This window comes from Bombina bombina, chromosome 7 (assembly GCF_027579735.1).
Source record: "Bombina bombina isolate aBomBom1 chromosome 7, aBomBom1.pri, whole genome shotgun sequence".
NCBI classification, from domain to species: domain Eukaryota; kingdom Metazoa; phylum Chordata; class Amphibia; order Anura; family Bombinatoridae; genus Bombina; species Bombina bombina.
This window is the reverse complement of record NC_069505.1, coordinates 587,133,903-587,154,296: the sequence shown is the minus strand read 5'-3', so window position 1 is coordinate 587,154,296 and position 20,394 is coordinate 587,133,903. Positions and strand designations below refer to the sequence as shown.

The 20,394-nt window shown below is 39.2% G+C and overlaps 2 protein-coding genes across 2 annotated transcripts in view; one reads left to right on the top strand and one right to left on the bottom strand.

The window, feature by feature from the left end:
* The window catches only part of LOC128667151 (uncharacterized protein C6orf132 homolog), a 121,460-nt gene that overhangs the window by 99,689 nt on the left and 1,377 nt on the right, over positions 1-20,394 (top strand). Inside the window, exon 2 of the mRNA XM_053722076.1 lies at positions 5,248-5,377. The gene's annotated coding sequence lies outside the window, so the exon portion shown is untranslated. The remainder of the gene's footprint in view (positions 1-5,247; positions 5,378-20,394) is intronic.
* Positions 4,438-6,263, bottom strand: LOC128636605 (olfactory receptor 8K1-like). Its single transcript, XM_053689597.1, has 3 exons — positions 6,127-6,263; positions 5,642-6,041; positions 4,438-5,369 (listed from the first exon to the last, which is right to left on the bottom strand). The coding sequence occupies exons 2-3, from the start codon at positions 6,018-6,020 to the stop codon at positions 5,086-5,088; spliced, it is 663 nt and encodes a 220-aa protein (XP_053545572.1). The 5' UTR covers positions 6,021-6,041; positions 6,127-6,263; the 3' UTR covers positions 4,438-5,085.

Genomic DNA, 20,394 nt, shown 5'->3' with positions numbered 1-20,394 from the left:
AACAGACTGTCAATGCTGTACAGCAGAGTGCATAGATGCTGCCCAGATCATGTGATTGCAAATCACCAGCTCAGAGTCTGATTGCCACTGCTTCATAGCTTTTGTCTACACGATTGTTCATGTGAGCCGGAACCAAAGGTGTCCCAAAGCTGTATCCACAGCTTGAAAAATGAAGCCCTATGTGTTTAACCTACAAAGGGTTTAAACACATAGTTAAAGACAGCCCAGATAAACAATGTACTACTGGGGCCTAGCTGGTAATTAGTGGCTACACAGATATGCTTCTTTTTGCTGGCTAACCAGAATACAAACAGAACAAAGCAAATGTATGCTAAAAGCATAATAGAAAGTTGTTTAAAATTGCATTAATTTGGACTATACTATCCCTTTAAAAAGACATGAATCCAAATTTCTTCCTTCATGATTCATATAGAGCTTACATTTTAAAACAACTTTCTAATCTACTTCTGTTATTAATGTTGCTTCATTCTCTTGGTATCCTTTATGGAAGGAGCAGCATTGCATTACTGAGAGCTAGCTGAATAGATTGGTAAGCCAATGACAAGAAGCATTTATGGGCAGCCTAATCAGCAGCTAGTTCCCTGCTCCTCAGCGTGTCTAGGTATGCTTTTTTAACAAAGAATACCAAGAGGATGATGCAGTTAGTGAAAAGAAGCAAATTGGAATGTATTTAAATTTGCATTCTCTGTCTGAATCATAAAATATATATTTTTTTTTAATGTCCCTTTAAATCATCCAGTGTTATTGGTAACCCTTTCTCTCTCACCATTGATTTTTGTAAAAGAAGGGATAGCAGCTCAAGTATTTGCTTGTGTGGTGATAAATTCCACCAATGGATATTGCCTTTCTAACTGCAAAAGCTGGTGGACAGGTTCTCTGCCAGGGAACATTATCTGTCCACACTTTCCTAAATGGGACCCAAAGTGATATGAAAGGGAAAAAAAATTAAAAAAATAACCTTCCCCCACAGTTTTCAGTTTGTCAATCTTAGCATCTTGCGGGAATCTGTTGGCTCTCTAAAAATAAATTATAATAGTAATGATAATAATCTATCTTTCAACATGTAAATTATAAAAATTATTAGTAAAAAATATTCACAATAATATTTTATATTAATATTTATGTAATTTTTTACCTCTAATATAAATTTAAGATATGAAAATCAATTAAATTAAGATTAAAGAAAGAGGAAACCACAACATTTTTCATTCACATTTCAGATAGAGCATATCATTTTAAACATCTTTTCAATTTACTTCTATGAGCTAATTTGCTAAGTACTCTTTGTATTCTTTGTTGAAAAACATACCTAGGTAGGCTTAGATTGGGGTGCTATACCTTTGGAACTACATTTCCCATGATGCTCAAAATCGGAGCATCAGCTGGCTGAGCATCATGGGAAATGTAGTTCAAAAATCTCTGGAGCACCAAGGTTAAGCCCCACTGGTGTAGAAGCTGTGAGCTGGGTGCTGATTTGTGGCTGCCCATATATGCCTCTTGTCTTTGGCTTACCAATGAGTTCAGCTAGTATTGCTGCTCATCCAAGAAAGCATGCCAAGAGAATGAAACCATATTGATTCATATTGAGTCATGAAAGAAAACTTTTAGGTTTCATGTCCCTTTAATACTGACTACATTTTCTTTATTTTTCAACATTGTCTTTCCTTCTCCCTTTTTGTATATTTTTGTTTACAGTAAATATGGCAAACATCTCTGAATGAATACAAAACATAGCCAAATATCTGACCGATTACCAAGATGTAAATGGTGAAATTTGAGTCTCTTTATTAAATAAGCACAATTTAACTAAAAAACAGGACATTTCAGTAATAATCACTAAGTATTAGACTTATAGCTGCCATGTCCTGTAGCAAAAATCAAATACTACATTTTCCAAATTTCTAGAAGCTTTTATACTTAGAAAATATCAGAGATTTTTCATAGAGCAGCGTAATCTCATGTATCCAGTGGCAATAAACATCTTTGCTAGCGTCTGAACAGCACTGTATATAGCGTTAGTGATCATGTTGTTATAGATAAACATCAGCATCAGGATTGATTGCATTAATCATAATTGAAACAAAAATTAAATTACAGGAACGTACATTTTGGTGCGAGTAATCAGGTTGGGGATGAGTCCCTCAAAAGAGAGATTCCATAGGATAGGAAACTCTTGTGGTGGTGGAATCTAAATGCCCCTCCTTGTATGGGGGTACGGGCACTATAAGACCAAATGATAAAGACCAGTATTTTATACCTCACAATTAGAATTGATAATAGGATTGATTAATTAATTAATTAATTCATTCATTCATTCATTAAAGGGACAGTCTAGTTCAAATTAAAAATTCATGATTCAGATAGGGCATGCAATTTAAAATAACTTTCCAATTCCCTTGTATTCTAAAATTTGCTTTGTTCTCTTCGTATTCATAGTTGAAAGCTAAAACTAGGTAGGCTCATATGCTAATTTCTAAGCCCTTGAAGGCCGCCTTATCTCAATGCATTTGACAGTTCTTCACAGCTAGAGGGTGTTAGTTCATGTGTGCTATGTAGATAACATTGTGCTCACTCCTGTGGAGTTACTTATGAGAGGACACTGATTGGCTAAATTACGAGTCTGTCAAAATAACTGAAATAAGGGGGCAGTCTGCAGAGGCTTAGATGCAAGGTAATCACAGAGGTAACAAGTATATTAATATAACAATGTTGGTTATGCAAAACTGGGGAATTGGTAATAAAGGGATTATCTATCTTTTTAAACAATATACATTCTGGCGTAGACTGTCCCTTTAACTAATTCATTAATTATACTAGGCACATGAGATGAATAATTAAAACTAGGTTATTATTTGGAAGGTGCTAAAAACTAGTATTTTATTTGAGGTTACTAAGAATAATTGGGATAGCCAGTGAACAAATGATTACCAGTGATGGTAAAGAAGAAATCACTTACTCTACAGGTTCCTAAACGACATGTAATCTTGCCCTATTTATAGTCTCATAGGCGTCTAAGCCTAACTTATATTATGCTTTGTGATAACATTATAAAGCAGCAATGACATCACAATGTTCTTTATTTAAATGTGAACTTAAATAGCTCTGATTGTTTTTGTTTTTTTATTACGGTATATATATTATAAACTTTATAATGACAACCAGTTTACAGTGACATAAGAGTCTTACAAACTTGAAATGTTTTTGTAAACCAAACTGCTACATCATACTTGTCAGTTTTTTTGGGGTATGGTTGAATAACAAAAGGGGAGGTCTCTTCTTTAAAATGCCAGGACCTTTTTTGGTCACAATCCCACACTGCACACAAATTTTGATCTTCATTTTCCCACAACAGCACTTGGAACTGCTGATAATGGATACAAATCAGTGAAATACCAAGTGGGTTAAAGGGGTTCATGGAGTCTCTGTTAAAGGGACAGCCTACACCTTTGTCACAGCCTACACCTTTGTCATATTTAAGTCTTTCCTTAGATTAAGAGCAAATAGCCTCCTGCACCACTTTCTATATCATGCCGCAGGAACGGTAAAAAAGCTATTTTACAATGAATATTGTTATTGGCCACTTTGAAATGGCGGCCAAGCTCCACCCACTAATGACGTCATAATCTGGGCTTGAACTTACCTGCCTAATTAATTAGAGATGTTATGTTTTATTCTGGAAGTTAGAGGAAGCCAGTGAAGGGATTGGCAGAGAGGTGCAGCAGATGAGGAGCAATGTGTGAGGAAGATTAGCCTGGCAGGGGCAGTTATTATGGATTGTAAGGGAGATAGACGGCAGCTACGGAGGCTGGAGACTATGGAGTTGCAATAGTCAAGGCGAGAAATGATTAGAGAGTGGATTAAAGTCTTAGTTGTGTCTTGTGTGAAGAAGTGATGAATTTTGGAGATATTTTGAGGTGGAGACGGCAGGAATTGTCCAAAGACTGGATATGGGGAGTGAAAGAGGGCATGCGGGGTTGGGTTTATGATGTTATTATCAACAGTTATAGAAAGTTGGGGTTAGGAAGAAGGGGGAAAAATAATGAGCTCACTTTGGAGAGGTTTAGCTTAAGGTAGTGAGAGGACATCCAGGATAAAATATTATAAAGACAGTTAGTGACATGAGTTATTAAGGAAGGGGGTGTAGCATTTAATATATATATATATATATATAACTGCACAAGGTAGTTTTTAGGGGTTAACTTTGCCTGTGTGGGTTGTTAGAAAAGTGCCTTTACATTGTGGTCTATGGGGGACTGTGTGTTCCCTATAAATATTTATATGTATATGCTTATATACATATATATTTATGTGTCAATATGTTTAAATAAGAATATAGACACATAAATATACATGTATATATTCATATACATAAATATTTAACATTTGCTGCCCATCACTGTGCGACTTACCCCCTTCTCTGCGCTAGGTTCTGTGCTGTGTCTGACGGCATGAGAACAAGGCTCCCATTGGAGCCTATAGAAGAGTGCTCTCATGAGCACAAACTTCCATTCAATGTGAATGCAAGGTCGTGTTCGCATTGCGGGTAACGTGTAATATCAGTGGAGCGCAGATATTGCACTTGCCAATACTATAATATTAAACATAATGGGCTAGATTACAAGTGGAGCCCTAATTTATCACACACCTGCAAACAGGCAAATTTGCCAGTTTATGGGTGCACAATATTTCATATATATATATATACACGTAATACTTTATTTTAATATGTTTTACATGTGTTTTTTGAAACTTTGATTTCAACCCTTACACTTTACTTCAGGTCTCAGATCTCCCTAATTCTTCTAGCACTATTTTTGGGCTATTGCTTGAGTGTAACTCATAACTTTCCACTTATAATATCATTGACATTTAGCGCAGTTGCGATATCCATTGAAAGTAATGGGTGCACTGGAGCAATGTCGACTACGCTAAACCTTCTGTGTCAAATCTCTTTTGCCATGGATTTGCAAGATCAATTTGCGTAATACTTTTAACTTGGTCCAGTTATATTGATAACAGGGCTGCTCTATCATTAGCGCGCCACTTGTAATCTGGATCTATATGTTAAACTATTAACATAATGTGTTTCAGCTGTCGTCTTAGAGCCGACTTTACATCTTTATTTTTCAAACTGTAAATAATTGGATTTAGTAAAGGAACAACTGCCGTGTTAAACAACGACGATATTTTCTTTGACACCAAACTGTCCGTTTGTCTTAAATATAGAAAGAAAAGAGTTGCATAAAGAAGGATGACAACCGTAAGGTGTGAGGAACATGTGTAGAAGGCTTTGAGCCTTCCATCACTGTTGCGGATCTTCAATATGGTGATTATGATGAAAACGTAAGAAAGAAAGGTAAGAAAAAAAGGGTGTGGGCAGCAAATAACAGTCCATCAGAATATATTAATATTTCTAAAGTAGAGATGTCATTGCAAACCAGTTTCATAAGAGGTACAATGTCACAGTAAAAGTGATCAATTATATTAGACCTATAACAGGAATATTTTGATGTCAAGACAAAATAAGGCGCTATTTCGATAAAACCAAAAAACCAGCAAAAAATAGCCAACGTAGTGCAGACTTTATGGTTCATGATCACCAGATAACGCAAAGGGTTACATATGGCCACATATCGATCGTAGCTCATAGCTGTCAGTATAAACATCTCATCTCTAGCCAATGAGGAGAATACAAACATCTGAGAAATACAAGTTTGAAGTGATATAGTGTAATCCTTTGTTATGAAGCTTCCAAGGACCTTATGTAGAGTTACGGTGGTGGAGCATATATCCATTAGAGATAGGTTTCCTAGGAAGAAATACATGGGAGTGTGCAAGTGATGATCCAAGTAGACAAGCAGAAGAATCGTCACGTTACCTCCAACAATTATGAGATAAATTAGAAGGATCAAAAGAAAGATCAGTGTTTGGAGTTCAGGGATGTCTGAAATTCCTTTAAGAATGAGAAATGTCACCAAGGTATGGTTATCTTTATCCATATCTTTACATTAGTCCAGAAGCTACAAAAATAAAGTAAATATATTATAATCACTTAATATGTCAAATCATTTTCAGAGAGATAGATGCAGAGGAACTGATATTTACCTATAATAGAGATGTCCAACTTCCTCTAGAGACCTTTTCCCTTGCAGGTTTGTTGAACAAACTCAAAGCAAATCTGTACTTCTGTATAAATCTTCAACAGACTCTTTTATATAACAATCTGTATTTCCTATATTCTGATTGGTTAAATGTGCACAAATGGATATGTAACATTCATTTTAAGACCTATTTAGAATGAAGAAAATAATTAATATAATAATAATAATATATTCATAATCATTTTTCTAAATACTATTATAATTCCTATTTTACATATGAGCTCTATAAGGTATCAATAAAATGCTCTAATTCTGAGGTACTTTTTTGTCGGTGTACTCCTGGGTGGTGATTTCTTTTGACCTATCATGTAACCTTCTTGTTTTCAGAAGCAGAGTTATTTTCCAGATAGTCCTCATGCATCATATCTACATTTTACCTTGAGACTCTCTGCAATGATTAAAAAAGAAGTAACATTAAACCAATAAAGGATCAGATTACAAGTGGTGCACAACAATACGCGTGCAAGTTAATGCATGCTCGTTAACTTTAATGCGCCACTTCTAGTCCTATATGCATTTTATAAGCATAGTATTGCGGTTATTCCCGTCTCCCTCTAGTCATGGGTGCCGGTCATGTTGACGTCTAGCTTTCCCTACATTCCAGTGCTAACTTGTTTACACATGTGCAGTAACTAGGGATGGGCGAATGTGTAAATTTTCGAATTTCGAATGCAGAACGAATGTTATTACCGAAATTTGAATTATAAATCCGAATGTTGATAAGAACGAATATTCTTAAAAATTCTATAATCAAATGTTATTTACAGTTTTCGAATGTCACTTTCGAATTCGAATGTTTATAATTATATTGAATGTCCACATTCGAAATTTCGAATTTAACATTCTATTTAACAAATACTATTCAGAAGTTCAATAGTTCATGTGGTAGGGCGGGAATCTAGTAAATTGATACATAATAGATACAAATATATCATTTAGAATGTTTCTATATAGAATATTGCATAATTCGAATATTAAATTTAAAGAAAAAGCATTAGAAATACTATTACAATCTAAATTCAAATTTTTCTAAAAGAATATTTTCGAATGTAATCATAAAATTTGAAACCGAACATTCGAAAATCGAATGTTAGAATGTTATGTATACATTCGAAATTTGATTTGAACGAACGAATGTGTTAAAATTCATGCAGTTTTTCGAATGTTGCAAAACATTCGCCCATCCCCTAGCAGTAACTCTCTTTAGATACCTGCAGTGTAACTTAGGTTCCAAAATAGTGGCACCCATGATTAGAGGTACATGAAATATATTTAGTGTTTAGTGTCCCTGTATTTAATGTAAAACACACACAAAACACAACTACTATATATATATATATATATATATATATATATATATATATAATACAGGGAGTGCAGAATTATTAGGCAAATGAGTATTTTGACCACATCATCCTCTTTATGCATGTTGTCCTTACTCCAAGCTGTATAGGCTCGAAAGCCTACTACCAATTAAGCATATTAGGTGATGTGCATCTCTGTAATGAGAAGGGGTGTGGTCTAATGACATCAACACCCTATATCAAGTGTGCATAATTATTAGGCAACTTCCTTTCCTTTGGCAAAATGGGTCAAAAGAAGGACTTGACAGGCTCAGAAAAGTCAAAAATAGTGAGATATCTTACAGAGGGATGCAGCACTCTAAAATTGCAAAGCTTCTGAAGCGTGATCAACGAACAATCAAGCGTTTCATTCAAAATAGTCAACAGGGTCGCAAGAAGCGTGTGGAAAAACCAAGGCGCAAAAAATAACTGCCCATGAACTGAGAAAAGTCAAGCGTGCAGCTGCCAAGATGCCACTTGCCACCAGTTTGGCCATATTTCAGAGCTTGCAACATCACTGGAGTGCCCAAAAGCACAAGGTGTGCAATACTCAGAGACATGGCCAAGGTAAGAAAAGGCTGAAAGACGACCACCACTGAACAAGACACACAAGCTGAAACGTCAAGACTGGGCCAAGAAATATCTCAAGGACTGATTTTTTCTAAGGTTTTATGGACTGATGAAATGAGAGTGAGTCTTGATGGGCCAGATGGATGGGCCCGTGGCTGGATTGGTAAAGGGCAGAGAGCTCCAGTCCGACTCAGACGCCAGCAAGGTGGAGGTGGAGTACTGGTTTGGGCTGGTATCATCAAAGATTAGCTTGTGGGGCCTTTTCGGGTTGAGGATGGAGTCAAGCTCAACTCACAGTCCTACTGCCAGTTTCTGGAAGACACCTTCTTCAAGCAGTGGTACAGGAAGAAGTCTGCATCCTTCAAGAAAAACATGATTTTCATGCAGGACAATGCTCCATCACACGCGTCCAAGTACTCCACAGCATGGCTGGCAAGAAAGGGTATAAAAGAAGAAAATCTAATGACATGGCCTCCTTGTTCACCTGATCTGAACCCCATTGAGAACCTGTGGTCCATCATCAAATGTGAGATTTACAAGGAGGGAAAACAGTACACCTTTCTGAAAAGTGTCTGGGAGGCTGTGGTTGCTGCTGCACGCAATGTTGATGGTGAACAGATCAAAACACTGACAGAATCCATGGATGGCAGGCTGTTGAGTGTCCTTGCAAAGAAAGGTGGCTATATTGGTCACTGATTTGTTTTTGTTTTGTTTTTGAATGTCAGAAATGTATATTTGTGAATGTTGAGATGTTATATTGGTTTCACTGGTAAAAATAAATAATTGAAATGGGTATATATTTGTTTTTTGTTAAGTTGCCTAATAATTATGCACAGTAATAGTCACCTGCACACACAGATATCCCCTCTAAAATAGCTATAACTAAAAACAAACTAAAAACTACTTCCAAAACTATTCAGCTTTGATATTAATGAGTTTTTTGGGTTCATTGAGAACATGGTTGTTGTTCAATAATAAAATTAATCCTCAAAAATACAACTTGCCTAATAATTCTGCACTCCCTGTATATATATATATATATATTATATATATACACACATTTGTAAAATAAATACAGATATCAATATCCAATGTGTATCTAATAATAACTGAAATTTAAAAATATATTTCATTAAAAAAGGATATCTGGCCAATTGCTATACACATTGGCCCCCCAATTATCAAATTGCACCGAAAGTTAGTAAGCAAAGGTCATCATAATGCAGGTTTCATAAGCAGTATGTCAGCTGTTAGCTGGCAAATTAAATCACACCAGGGTATGTTTGCCCCGGGTGATTGACAACACGTGTACCATTTGCCTAGCTTGAGCAGGGGGCGGCACCTACAAACGCTTGTGCAATTTCAAATATGGACAGCGTATTGCTGCAATATGCTAACTGAATTCTGCAGTCCGGAGCAGACAGGTTTGCGTGACTCCATTGACCCTATTAACCCACAGAGGGCCAGATTAAAAGTGTCACAATAATCAATATCTCGCCCACGCTAAATTGCATGCTAATTACAAGTTGAAAGTAAATTTGTGCTCATCGGGTTAGAGAGAATGGAAACAGCAAAAAGTATAAGAGTTAAAAAATGTGCATCGAACACAACATAAATACAAAATAAAAAGTGTTACCCTTGTATATACACTATCTGATAAAAAATATTTATATGAATTTTCATAAAATATGTTATAAAGGTTAAAAGGCATATGCTTTATTGTATGTGTATATATATATATATATTATATATATATGTTTGTGTGTGTATATATATATATATATATATATATATATATATATATTTAACATACATGTATATACATATATTCAAATATCTACACATTGGAGCCGTTTCCACTCAAATACCTTAAAACAAGAAAAATCCTTTTTTATTTCAATTTCAATATTTTATAATGTGTTTTTACTGTGTATTTACTGTAAATATCTTTAAATTCAAATGTTCATATATGTATAAATTTAGCTTTCTATATATCTAATGTATATATATATTATATATACTGTTACAGTATGTTACAAAAAATTATCAGATATGCATAGAAATATATATTTAAAAATAAAAATTAAACTTTCTTCTCTATGAAAAAAACATTGGAATATAAAATATTAAAAACTATCTTCAGGTTTAGCGCTGTAGGTTCTAATGAGGTGTCTAGTTAAAAGTAGAGAGCGACAAGTATTAGTTTTTTTTTAGTTTTTTAAAGTGCACTTCATTAAAAAACCATGAGGCGAATTAATAACTATCACCTAGATTTAGAGTTTGGCAAATAGCCGTCAAAGCAGCGTTAAGGGGTCCCCTAATGCTGCTTTTTACCGCCCGCTGGTATTTAGAGTCAGCCAGGAAAGGGTCTAACCGCTCATTTCCTCACCGCGACACCCAGGCTACCGCAGATCCCCCTTACACCAATTGCGTATCCTATTCTTTTCAATGGGATCTGCCTAACTGCCGGTATTTGGGGTCTTGGGAGAAGTGAGCGGTAGAACCCTCTACCGACAAAGACTCCTAACCGCTAAAAAAAGTCAGTAGTTAAGAGCTTTATTGGCTTAACATGTGAATATAAAGATCTTAACTACTGTGCTACAAAGTACACTAACACCCATAAACTACCTATGTACCCCCTAAAACGAGGCCCCCCCACATCGCCGCCACTATAATAAAAATTTTGAACCCCTAATCTACAGGACCCGGACACCGGCCGCCACCTTACATTATACCTATAAACCCCTTAATCTGCTGCCCCTAACTCCGCCCGACCCCTATATTAATATTTATAACCCCCTAATCTGCCCCCCCCCCCCCCATGTCGCCGCTACCTTACCTACACTTATTAACCCTTAATCTGCCTGACTGGACCTCGCCCACCACTATAATAAATGTATTAACCAATAAACCGCCGCACTCCAAGCCCCCTCGCAAACACTTAAATAAATATAGTATTAACCCCCTAATCTGCCCTCCCTAACATCGCCGCCACCTACCTACAATTATTAACCCCTAATCTCCTGTCCGCACCGTCGCCACTACTATAATAAAGTTATTAAACCCCCTAAACCTAACTCTAACCCCAAACCCTAACACCCCCTAACATAATATAATTTAAAATGAAACAAAATTAATATTCCTAAAATTAACTAAATTAATCCTATTTAAAACTAAATACTTACCTATCAAATAAACCCTAATATAGCTAGAAATATTACTAATAATTACTATTGCAGCTAATTTAGGATTTATATTTATTTCACAGGCAACTTTGTATTTATTTTAACTAGGTACAATAGCTATTAAATAGTTAATAACTATTTTAATAGCTACCTAGTTAAAATAAGTACAAAATTACCTGTAAAAATAAATCCTAACCCTAAGTTACAAATACACCTAACACTACACTATCATTAAATTAATTAAATAAATTACCTACAATTAGCTAAATTAAAATACAATAAAATAAACTATTCTATAATACAAAAAAACACTAAATTACAAAAATAAAAAGAATTACAAGAAGTTTAAACTAATTACACCTAATCTAAGCCCCCTAATAAAATAAAAAATCCCCCCAAAATAAAAAAATGCCCTACCCTATTCTATACTAACAAAGTAATAAGCTCTATACCAGCCCTTAAAAGGGGCCTTTTTTGCGGGGCATTGCCCCAAAGTAATCAGCTCTTTAACCTGAAAATAAATATACAATACCCCCCCCCAACATTACAACAACCCACCACCCACATACCTCTACTCTAACCCACCCAAAACCCCCCTTAAAAAAACCTATCGCTAACCTATGAAGATCATCCTACCTTGAGTCGTCTTCACCCATGCCTAGCCGAATTCTTCATCCAAGGTGCGCAGAGGAGGTCCTTGATCGGTAGAAGTCTTCATCCAAGAGGGGCAAGAAGAGGTCCTCCATCCGGGAGAAGTGTTCATTCCAGGCGGCGTCTTTAATCTTTATCCATCCGGAGCGGGAGCCATCTTCAAAGTAGCCGACGCGGAGCCATCCTCTTCAACCGACAACTTCCCGACGAATGGAGGTTCCTTTAAAGGGACGTCATCCAAGATGGCGTCCCTTCAATTCCGATTGGCTGATAGAATTTTATCAGCCAATCGGAATTAAGGTAGAAAAAAATCTGATTGGCTGATGCAATCAGCCAATCAGATTGAAGTTCAATCCGATTGGCTGATCCAAGCAGGCAAATCGTATTGAACTCGCATTCTATTGGCTGATCGGAACAGCCAATAGAATACGAGTTCAATACGATTGGCTGATTGCATCAGCCAATCAGATTTTTTCTACCTTATTTCCGATTGGCTGATAGAATTCTATCAGCCTGCCAGGGTTTTTCCCTGTTGTGTTTGCCATGTGCTGCTGGCAGCCATTTTAATCACCTCTCTTCCTGACTTGGTCCCTTGTGGGGGATGCTGCTTACTTCCTGCACTTCCTTTATGGCCAGACTGTTGTGCATCATCCATTGTGAGACAGGATGCAGTCTCAGAATTGTGATGTCATAATTTATTATTTAAAGGGCCTCTGTTCAGTATGCTTTGCCTTTGCGTTGTCTCATACCTGTTTGTGAGAGTTCCTGTGTATTACCTGGCTGCCTGACATCCTTCTGGTTCCTAATCCCTGGCTTGTTCCTGACTCTGCTGTTCTCCTTGTTCCTTATTCCCGGCTCGTCCTGACTATTCGCTTTGGCTCCTGACTCAGCTCGTCTGACTACCAGCTCTGGTTTTGACTCCTGGCTTGTTATTTGACTTGAGGACTTTTTATTATTTTTTGCTATTAATAAAGGTGTGATTATTTTTGCACTTCTCGTCTCAGTCTGATTCCTGGCACCCTGACAAAGCCAATCGGAATTGAAGGGACGTCCCTTAAAGTAATGATGATTATCCACCTTTACCTGCCATCATTTCCTGGATGGATGTACAGGATCACCGCTTGGATCAATTTGCACTAGCCCTGCAAACCCTGCTGACTCGCACTGCACATTTGGACCGAAGTGTCCCGCATGTTATGGCTGCTCCTGTTTCCGCTGCTGCACCTTTGCCTACCAGGAGCATGTCCGATTCTGCACCTCTACCTCAGCGATATGGAGGCAATCCTATTCAGTGCAGAGGGTTTTTGAACCAGGTGGGCATTTACTTTGAGATGTTACCTCAGGCGTTTCCCTCTGACAGAGCTAAGATGGGATTTCTCATCTCGTTACACTCTGACACAGCTCTTGCCTGGGCTAATCCCTTGTGGGAGACTAATAAACCTGTGATTTTAAATTACCCTGAATTTGTGGCCTCCTTTCGAAGGGTATTTGATGTTCCGGCTCGCTTCTCCTCTGCTGCTAAACGACTCATGTCCATTCAGCAAGGTACAAGATCTGTTGCTCAGTATGCTATTGAGTTCCATATGCTTGCCGCAGAGGTAGGTTGGAACAATGAAGCCCTTGTTGCCGCCTTCTTTCATGTGCTCTCTGATGCGATTAAAGACGAAGTTTCTGCCAGAGATTTACCAGAGGATCTCGAGGCATTGGTGTCTTTTTTGATCCTAATTGACATCAGACTCAGAGAGAGGCCCTCTTTCAAGGAGAGCTTGTGGAAGCCTCCTGTTCCATTGTCTCCTACTTGTTCGTTCCCACCCATGCCTCCCTCTCCTCCCATGCCTCCTGGTCCCGAGCCACCAGGTACTGCTGAGCCGATGCAGTTGGGATTCACATGTCTCTCCGCGGTGGAGAGGGCCTTTAGGAGGAGGGAGGGGCTCTGCCTCTATTGTGAGTTTTAGGGCCACCTTTTGATGTCTTGTCCTACACGGCCGGGAAACGCTCACACCTAAGGTCCTGTTGGGGGCAGACCTTGGGTGGTTTATCCTTGTCCCCGGAACCGCTTAAGGAGAAACCTTTGGTCACGGTTGTCCTTTCCTGGGTGGACATCTCCATAGTCACTCAGGCTCTTGTTGACTCCGGTGCTGCTGGCTATTTCATTGACAGTGCTTTTGTATCAAAGCACTCCATTCCTGTTTTGCCTCAGTCCGTTCTCCTTGCTATTGAGGCCATTGATGGCAGGCCCCTTCAGCCCGCACTAGTTACTCACGAAACTGCTCCGTTGTCCATGGCTGTTGGGGCTCTCCATTTTGAAACCCTCCAGTTCCAGGTGATAAACTCTCTGCATTTTCCAGTTGTTCTGGGTTATCCCTGGCTCCAAAAGCACAATCCCAGTCTCGACTGGCGCAGGTCCGAAATTTTGTTGTGGTCCACGCAATGTATTTCCACTTGTCTTTGGAAACCAGTTAAAGTCTTGTACACTTCTTCGGTATATCAATTGCCAGAGGAGTACCGAGAGTTCCGAGACGTGTTTGACAAGGTGCGTGCCGGTACGTTGCCTCCTCACCGGTCTTAGGATTGTGCCATAGACCTGCAACCCGGAGCCATTCCTCCTCGGGGCCGGGTCTACCCTCTGTCTGTTGCAGAGAATTGTGCTATGGAGGAGTATGTTGCTGATGCTCTCTCATGGGGGATCATCTGCAAATCCTGCTCTCCTGCAGGGGCTGGCTTCTTCTTTGTGAAGAAAAAGGGTGGCGAGTTAAGACCATGTATCGATTATAGGGGTCTTAATTGTCTTACCCATTAAGAATGCTTACCCTATTCCGCTCATTACGGAATTCTTTGACCGCCTCAAGGGAGCTACGGTCTTTACTAACTTGATTTGAGAGGAGCATACAATCTCGTTAGGATTAAGGAGGGTCACGAATGGAAAACAGCATTTAACACCAGGAGCGGGCATTATGAGTATCTTGTAATGCCCTTTGGCCTATGTAATGCTCCTGCTGTTTTTCAAGAATTTATTAATGATGTCCTACGAGATATGTTGCAATAGTGTGTTGTGGTGTACTTAGACGACATCCTCATACACACACCCACACTTGAGGCTCATTGTTCTGATGTTACACGTGTTCTTCAGAGACTACGTGAGTACGGCCTGTTTTGTAAACTTGAGAAATGCGAGTTCCATCAGACTCAAGTAATCTTCCTAGGTTCCTGACAAGTTATCTGCAGTTCTGCAGTGACCTCGCCCAGTTTGTCTTCGGTCTATTCAACGTTTCTTGGGGTTCGCCAATTATTATAGAAAGTTTATTAAAAACTTTTCTTCCTTGGTCAAACCTATCACAGACATGACCCGTAAAGAGAATGATCCACTCCATTGGTCACCTACTGCCATTGAGGGCTTTGATAGTCTTAAGTCTGCCTTTGCTGCCACTCCAGTTCTGGCTCATCCTAACCCTGTCCTGCCTTTCGTTCTTGAGGTCGATGCATCTGAGACTGGAGTAGGTGCCCTCTTGTCTTAACGTCCTATGCCTGACGGTTCCTTGCATCCGTGTGGTTTCTTCTCTAAGAAATTATCTCCAGCGGAGTGCAATTATTAAATTGGCGACAGGGAATTACTGGCCATAATTTTGGCACTCAAGGAATGGAGGCATCTTTTCGAGGGTACTAGCGTGCCAGTGCTCATTCTTACTGACCACAAGAATTTAACTTATCTATCTAAAGCAAAATGTTTGTCGCCCCGACAGGCCAGATGGGCGCTATTTTTGTATCAATTTAATTATGTGGTCTCATACCTGCTTGGTAGTAAGAATGTTAAGGCTGATGACCTCTCTTGACAATTTTCACCTCTGTCCAAGGAGGAGTCTGTACCTTCTCCTTTTATACCTCCTGACCATATTTTGGCTACCATACATACTAATTTGACTTCTCCCTTGGGGGAGGAGATCCTGGCTGCACAAACCAATGCACTCCCTGAGAAACCTAGTGGTAAGTGTTTTGTTCCTGAGAATCTTCGAACTAAACTTTTGCACACTTACCACTATCCTAAAGCCGCAGGTCACCCAGGCAAGAACCAAATGATTTGGTCTATCACTCGACAATTCTGGTGGCCAGGTCTTCATTCTGATGTTGCTACGTATGTTGCCTCCTGCTTAGTTTGTGCACAGAATAAGACTCCTTGACGTCTTCCTGTGGGTCTTCTTCAACCTATTGCTAATGGTGAGCATCCTTGGACACATCTTTCCATGGACTTCATTGTCGAGCTCCCTGTTTCCAATGGCAATACTGTTATCCTTATAGTGGTTGACCGTTTTTCTAAAATGTCACATTGCATTCCATTGATGAAGCTGCCTACCGCTCAGAAGCTTGCTTCAATTTTTGCCCGGGAGGTCTTCCGTTTACATGGGTTACCCAAGGAGATAGTGTCGGACCGGGGTAGCCAGTTTGTCTCCAGATTTTGGCGTTCCTTTTGTGCTCAAATGGGGATTCAGCTTTCCTTCTCCTCAGCATATTACCCTCAATCCAATGGGGCTGCGGAACGGTCTAATCAAGCTCAGGAACAGTTCCTCCGTTGCTATGTCTCAGATCACCACAATAATTGGTCTGAACTGTTACCTTGGGCAGAGTTTGCTCGTAATAGCGCTATTAATGCTTCCTCCAAGTTATCCCCGTTCATGGCGAATTATGGGTTTCAACCATCCTTGTTGCCCGATTCATTCATGTCTCAGGGTATTCCGGCTTTGGAGGAGCATCTCCGGCAACTCCACTCCACGTGGGTGCAGATTCAGGATTGCCTTCATCGTTCTATGCAGCTCCAAAAGTTCCAGGCTGATCGTAGGCGTCGGCCCGCACCTTCCTACCAGGTTGGTGAGAGAGTTTGGCTGTCCTCCCGCAACTTGAACCTTCATGTGCCTTCCAATAAATTCGCTTCCTGTTATGTTGGTCCTTTTCGAATACTCCGACGGGTTAATCCTGTGGCCTACGCTATTGACCTTCCTCCTGCTATGCGCATATCCAATGTTTTTCATGTCTCCCTCTTGAAACCATTGGTTTGTAATCGGTTTACCACTGTGTTGCCTCGTCCCTGTCCTATATTTGTTGACAACCATGAGGAGTATGAGGTCAGCAGCATTATTGACTCTTGTATGTCCCAGGGGCCGTGTACAGTATTTGGTTCACTGGAGGGGCCTACGGTCCGGAGGAGCATTCTTGGGTTCCCTCCTCTGATGTTCATGCTCCTGCCCTCCTCCGTCCCTTCCATGCCCGTTTCCCCAATAATCCTTTTGTCCTCCGCGGGGGAGGGGTCGTTGAGGGGAGGGTACTGTCAGGGTTTTTCCCTGTTGTGTTTGCCATGTGCTGCTGGCAGCCATTTTACTCACCTCTCTTCCTGACTTGGTGCATTGTGGGGGCTGCTGCTCACTTCCTGCACTTCCTTATATGGCCAGACTGTTCTGCATCATCGATGTGAGACAGGATGCAGTTTCAGAATTGTGATGTCATCATTTATTATTTAAAGGGCCTCTGTTCAGTATGCTTTGCCTTTGCGTTGTCTAAGACCTGTTTGTGAGAGTTCCTGTGAATTACCTGGCTGCCTGACGTCCTTCCTGGTTCCTGATCCCTGGCTTGTTCCTGACTCTGCTGTTCTCCTTGTTCCTGATTCCGGATCGTCTGACTATTCGCTTTGGCTCCTGACTCGGCTCGTCTGACTACCAGCTCTGGTTTTGACTCCTGGCTTGTTATTTGACTTGTGGACTTTTTATTATTTTTTGCTATTAACAAAGGTGTGATTATTTTTACACTTCTCGTCTCAGTCTGATTCCTGGCACCCTGACACAGCCAATCGGAATTGATGACTTTCCTTAAAGGAACCTTCATTCATCGGGAAGTCGTCGGTTGAAGAGGATGGCTTTGCATCAGCTCCTTTGAAGATGGCTCCGCTCTGCACCGGATGGATGAAGATTGAAGACGCCGCCTGGATGAACACTTCTACCGGATGGAGGACCTCTTCTTGCCCCGCTTGGATGAAGACTTCTACCAGATCAAGAACCTCCTCTGCGCACCTTGGATGAAGAATTCGGCTCAGCTGGGTGAAGACGACTCAAGGTAGGATGATCTTCAGGGGGTTAGCGATAGGTTTTTTTAAGGGGGGGTTTGGGTGGGTTAGAGTAGGGGTATGTGAGTGGTGGGTTGTAATGTTGGGGGGGAGTATTGTATTTTTATTTTCAGGTGATTACTTTGGGGCAATGCCCCACAAAAAGCCCTTTTAAGGGCTGGTAATAGAGTTGATTACTTTGGTAGTTTAGAATAGGGTAGGGCATTTTTTTATTTTGGGGGTATTTTTTATTTTATTAGGGGGCTTAGATTAGGTGTAATTAGTTTAAACTTCTTGTAATTCTTTTTTATTTTTTGTAATTTAGTGTTTGTTTTTTTTGTATTATAGAATAGTTTATTTTATTGTATTTTAATTTAGCTAATTGTAGGTAATTTATTTAATTAATTTAATGATAGTGTAGTGTTAGGTGTATTTGTAACTTAGGTTAGGATTTATTTTACAGGTAATTTTGTACTTATTTTAACTAGGTAGCTATTAAATAGTTATTAACTATTTAATAGCTATTGTACCTAGTTAAAATAAATACAAAGTTGCTGTAAAATAAATATAAATCCTAAAATAGCTACAAGGTAAACTATTAGTTATATTGTAGCTATACTAGGGTTTATTTGATAGGTAAGTATTTAGTTTTAAATAGGATTAATTTAGTTAATTTTAGGAATATTATTTATTTTTATTTAAATTATATTTATGTTAGGGGGGTGTTAGGGTTAGAGTTAGGTTTAGGGGTTAATAACTTTATTATAGTAGCGGCAACGGTGCGGGAGGGAGATTAGGGGTTAATAATTTTAGGTAGGTGGCGGCGATGTCAGGGATGGCAGATTAGGGGTTTATTATAGTGTTTGCGAGGCGGGAGTGCGGCGGTTTAGGGGTTAATACATTTATTATAGTGGCGGTGAGGTCCGGTCTGCAGATTAGGGGTTAATAAGTGTAGGTAAGGTAGCGGCGACATTGGGGGGGGGGCAGATTAGGGGTTAATAAATATAATATAGGGGGCAGCGGTGTTAGGGGCAGCAGATTAGGGGTTCATAGGGATAATGTAGGTTGCAGCGGTGTCCGGAGCGGCAGATTAGGGGTTAATAGTATAATGCAGGTGTCAGCAATAGCGGGGGCGGCAGATTAGGGTTTAATAAGTGTAAGGTTAGGGGTGTTTAGACTCGGGGTTCATGTTAGGGTGTTAGGTGCAGACTTAGAGAGTGTTTCCCCCTGCTTTTTTGCAGGTGTTAGGTTTTTTTTCAGCCCAAACTGCCCCATTGTTTCCTATGGGGATATCGTGCACGAGTACGTTTTTCCAGCTTACTGCTACCGTAAGCAACGCTGGTATTGAGGGTTGATGTGGAGCTAAATTAGGCTCAACGCACCCTTTTCTGAGCCTAACGCAGCCCCTCAAACAACTCTAAATACCAGCGTTGTCTTAAGGCTGCGCTGGGAAAAAAGCAGCATTAGCTATGCGGGTGTTTACCGACAAAACTCTAAATCTAGCCATATATATTTTACAAAACATACAACATATATATATATATAATAATATAATAATAATTTGCGATTTATATAGCGCTTTTCTCCCTATGAGACTCAAAGCACTTTACAAATATACCAACATAAGACATAAAAGTTAGGAGTTTCTGAAGGTCAGATAAGCGGACTGAATGCCTAATGGAAGAGGTGGTTCTTTAGCTTTTTTTTAAAAGTCTGTAAGAACGGTGCCTCTCTGATTGCGCACGGTAAAGAGTTCCAGAAAGTAGGGGCAGCGTGGCCGAATCCTCTGGAGCCTGAGATTGTCCTTATTCTTATGCAGTTTAGTGACAAGAGCTTAACTATAACTAGATAAAAAATTGCATAATGTGTTAAACCTGCCGTGCTAACCCCAAGGTATTTATGAATATTTTACATTTCAATGCTCTTCACATAGAAGGAAATGTTCTTTTTATTTTGAAATATCTCGCTCTCTTTTCCTATACACATATATATATGTATAGGGAGAGAGATATTTGAAAATAAAAAGAACATTTCCTTCTATGTGAAGAGCATTGAAATGTAAAATATTCATAAATACCTTGGGGTTAGCACTGCAGGTTTAACACGTCAGGTTAGTGTATTTTTCAAATTAGGTAATGGAAGTAAATTACAAAGTTGTTTAAAATTGCATGTTCTAGCTGAATCATGAAAGAATAAAAATGGGTTTAATGTCCATTTAATGCTACTTAACACACTGAAATTCATGATATGAGGTGGAATAGTGAAATACTAGCATGTCTCAGAGTAACACAGGCCACAAGCCACATGTAGAGTTTTCAGTTAATGGACAATATAGTCATCACAACCATAGTGTCACTTAAAGAACACATTTTCTCCAT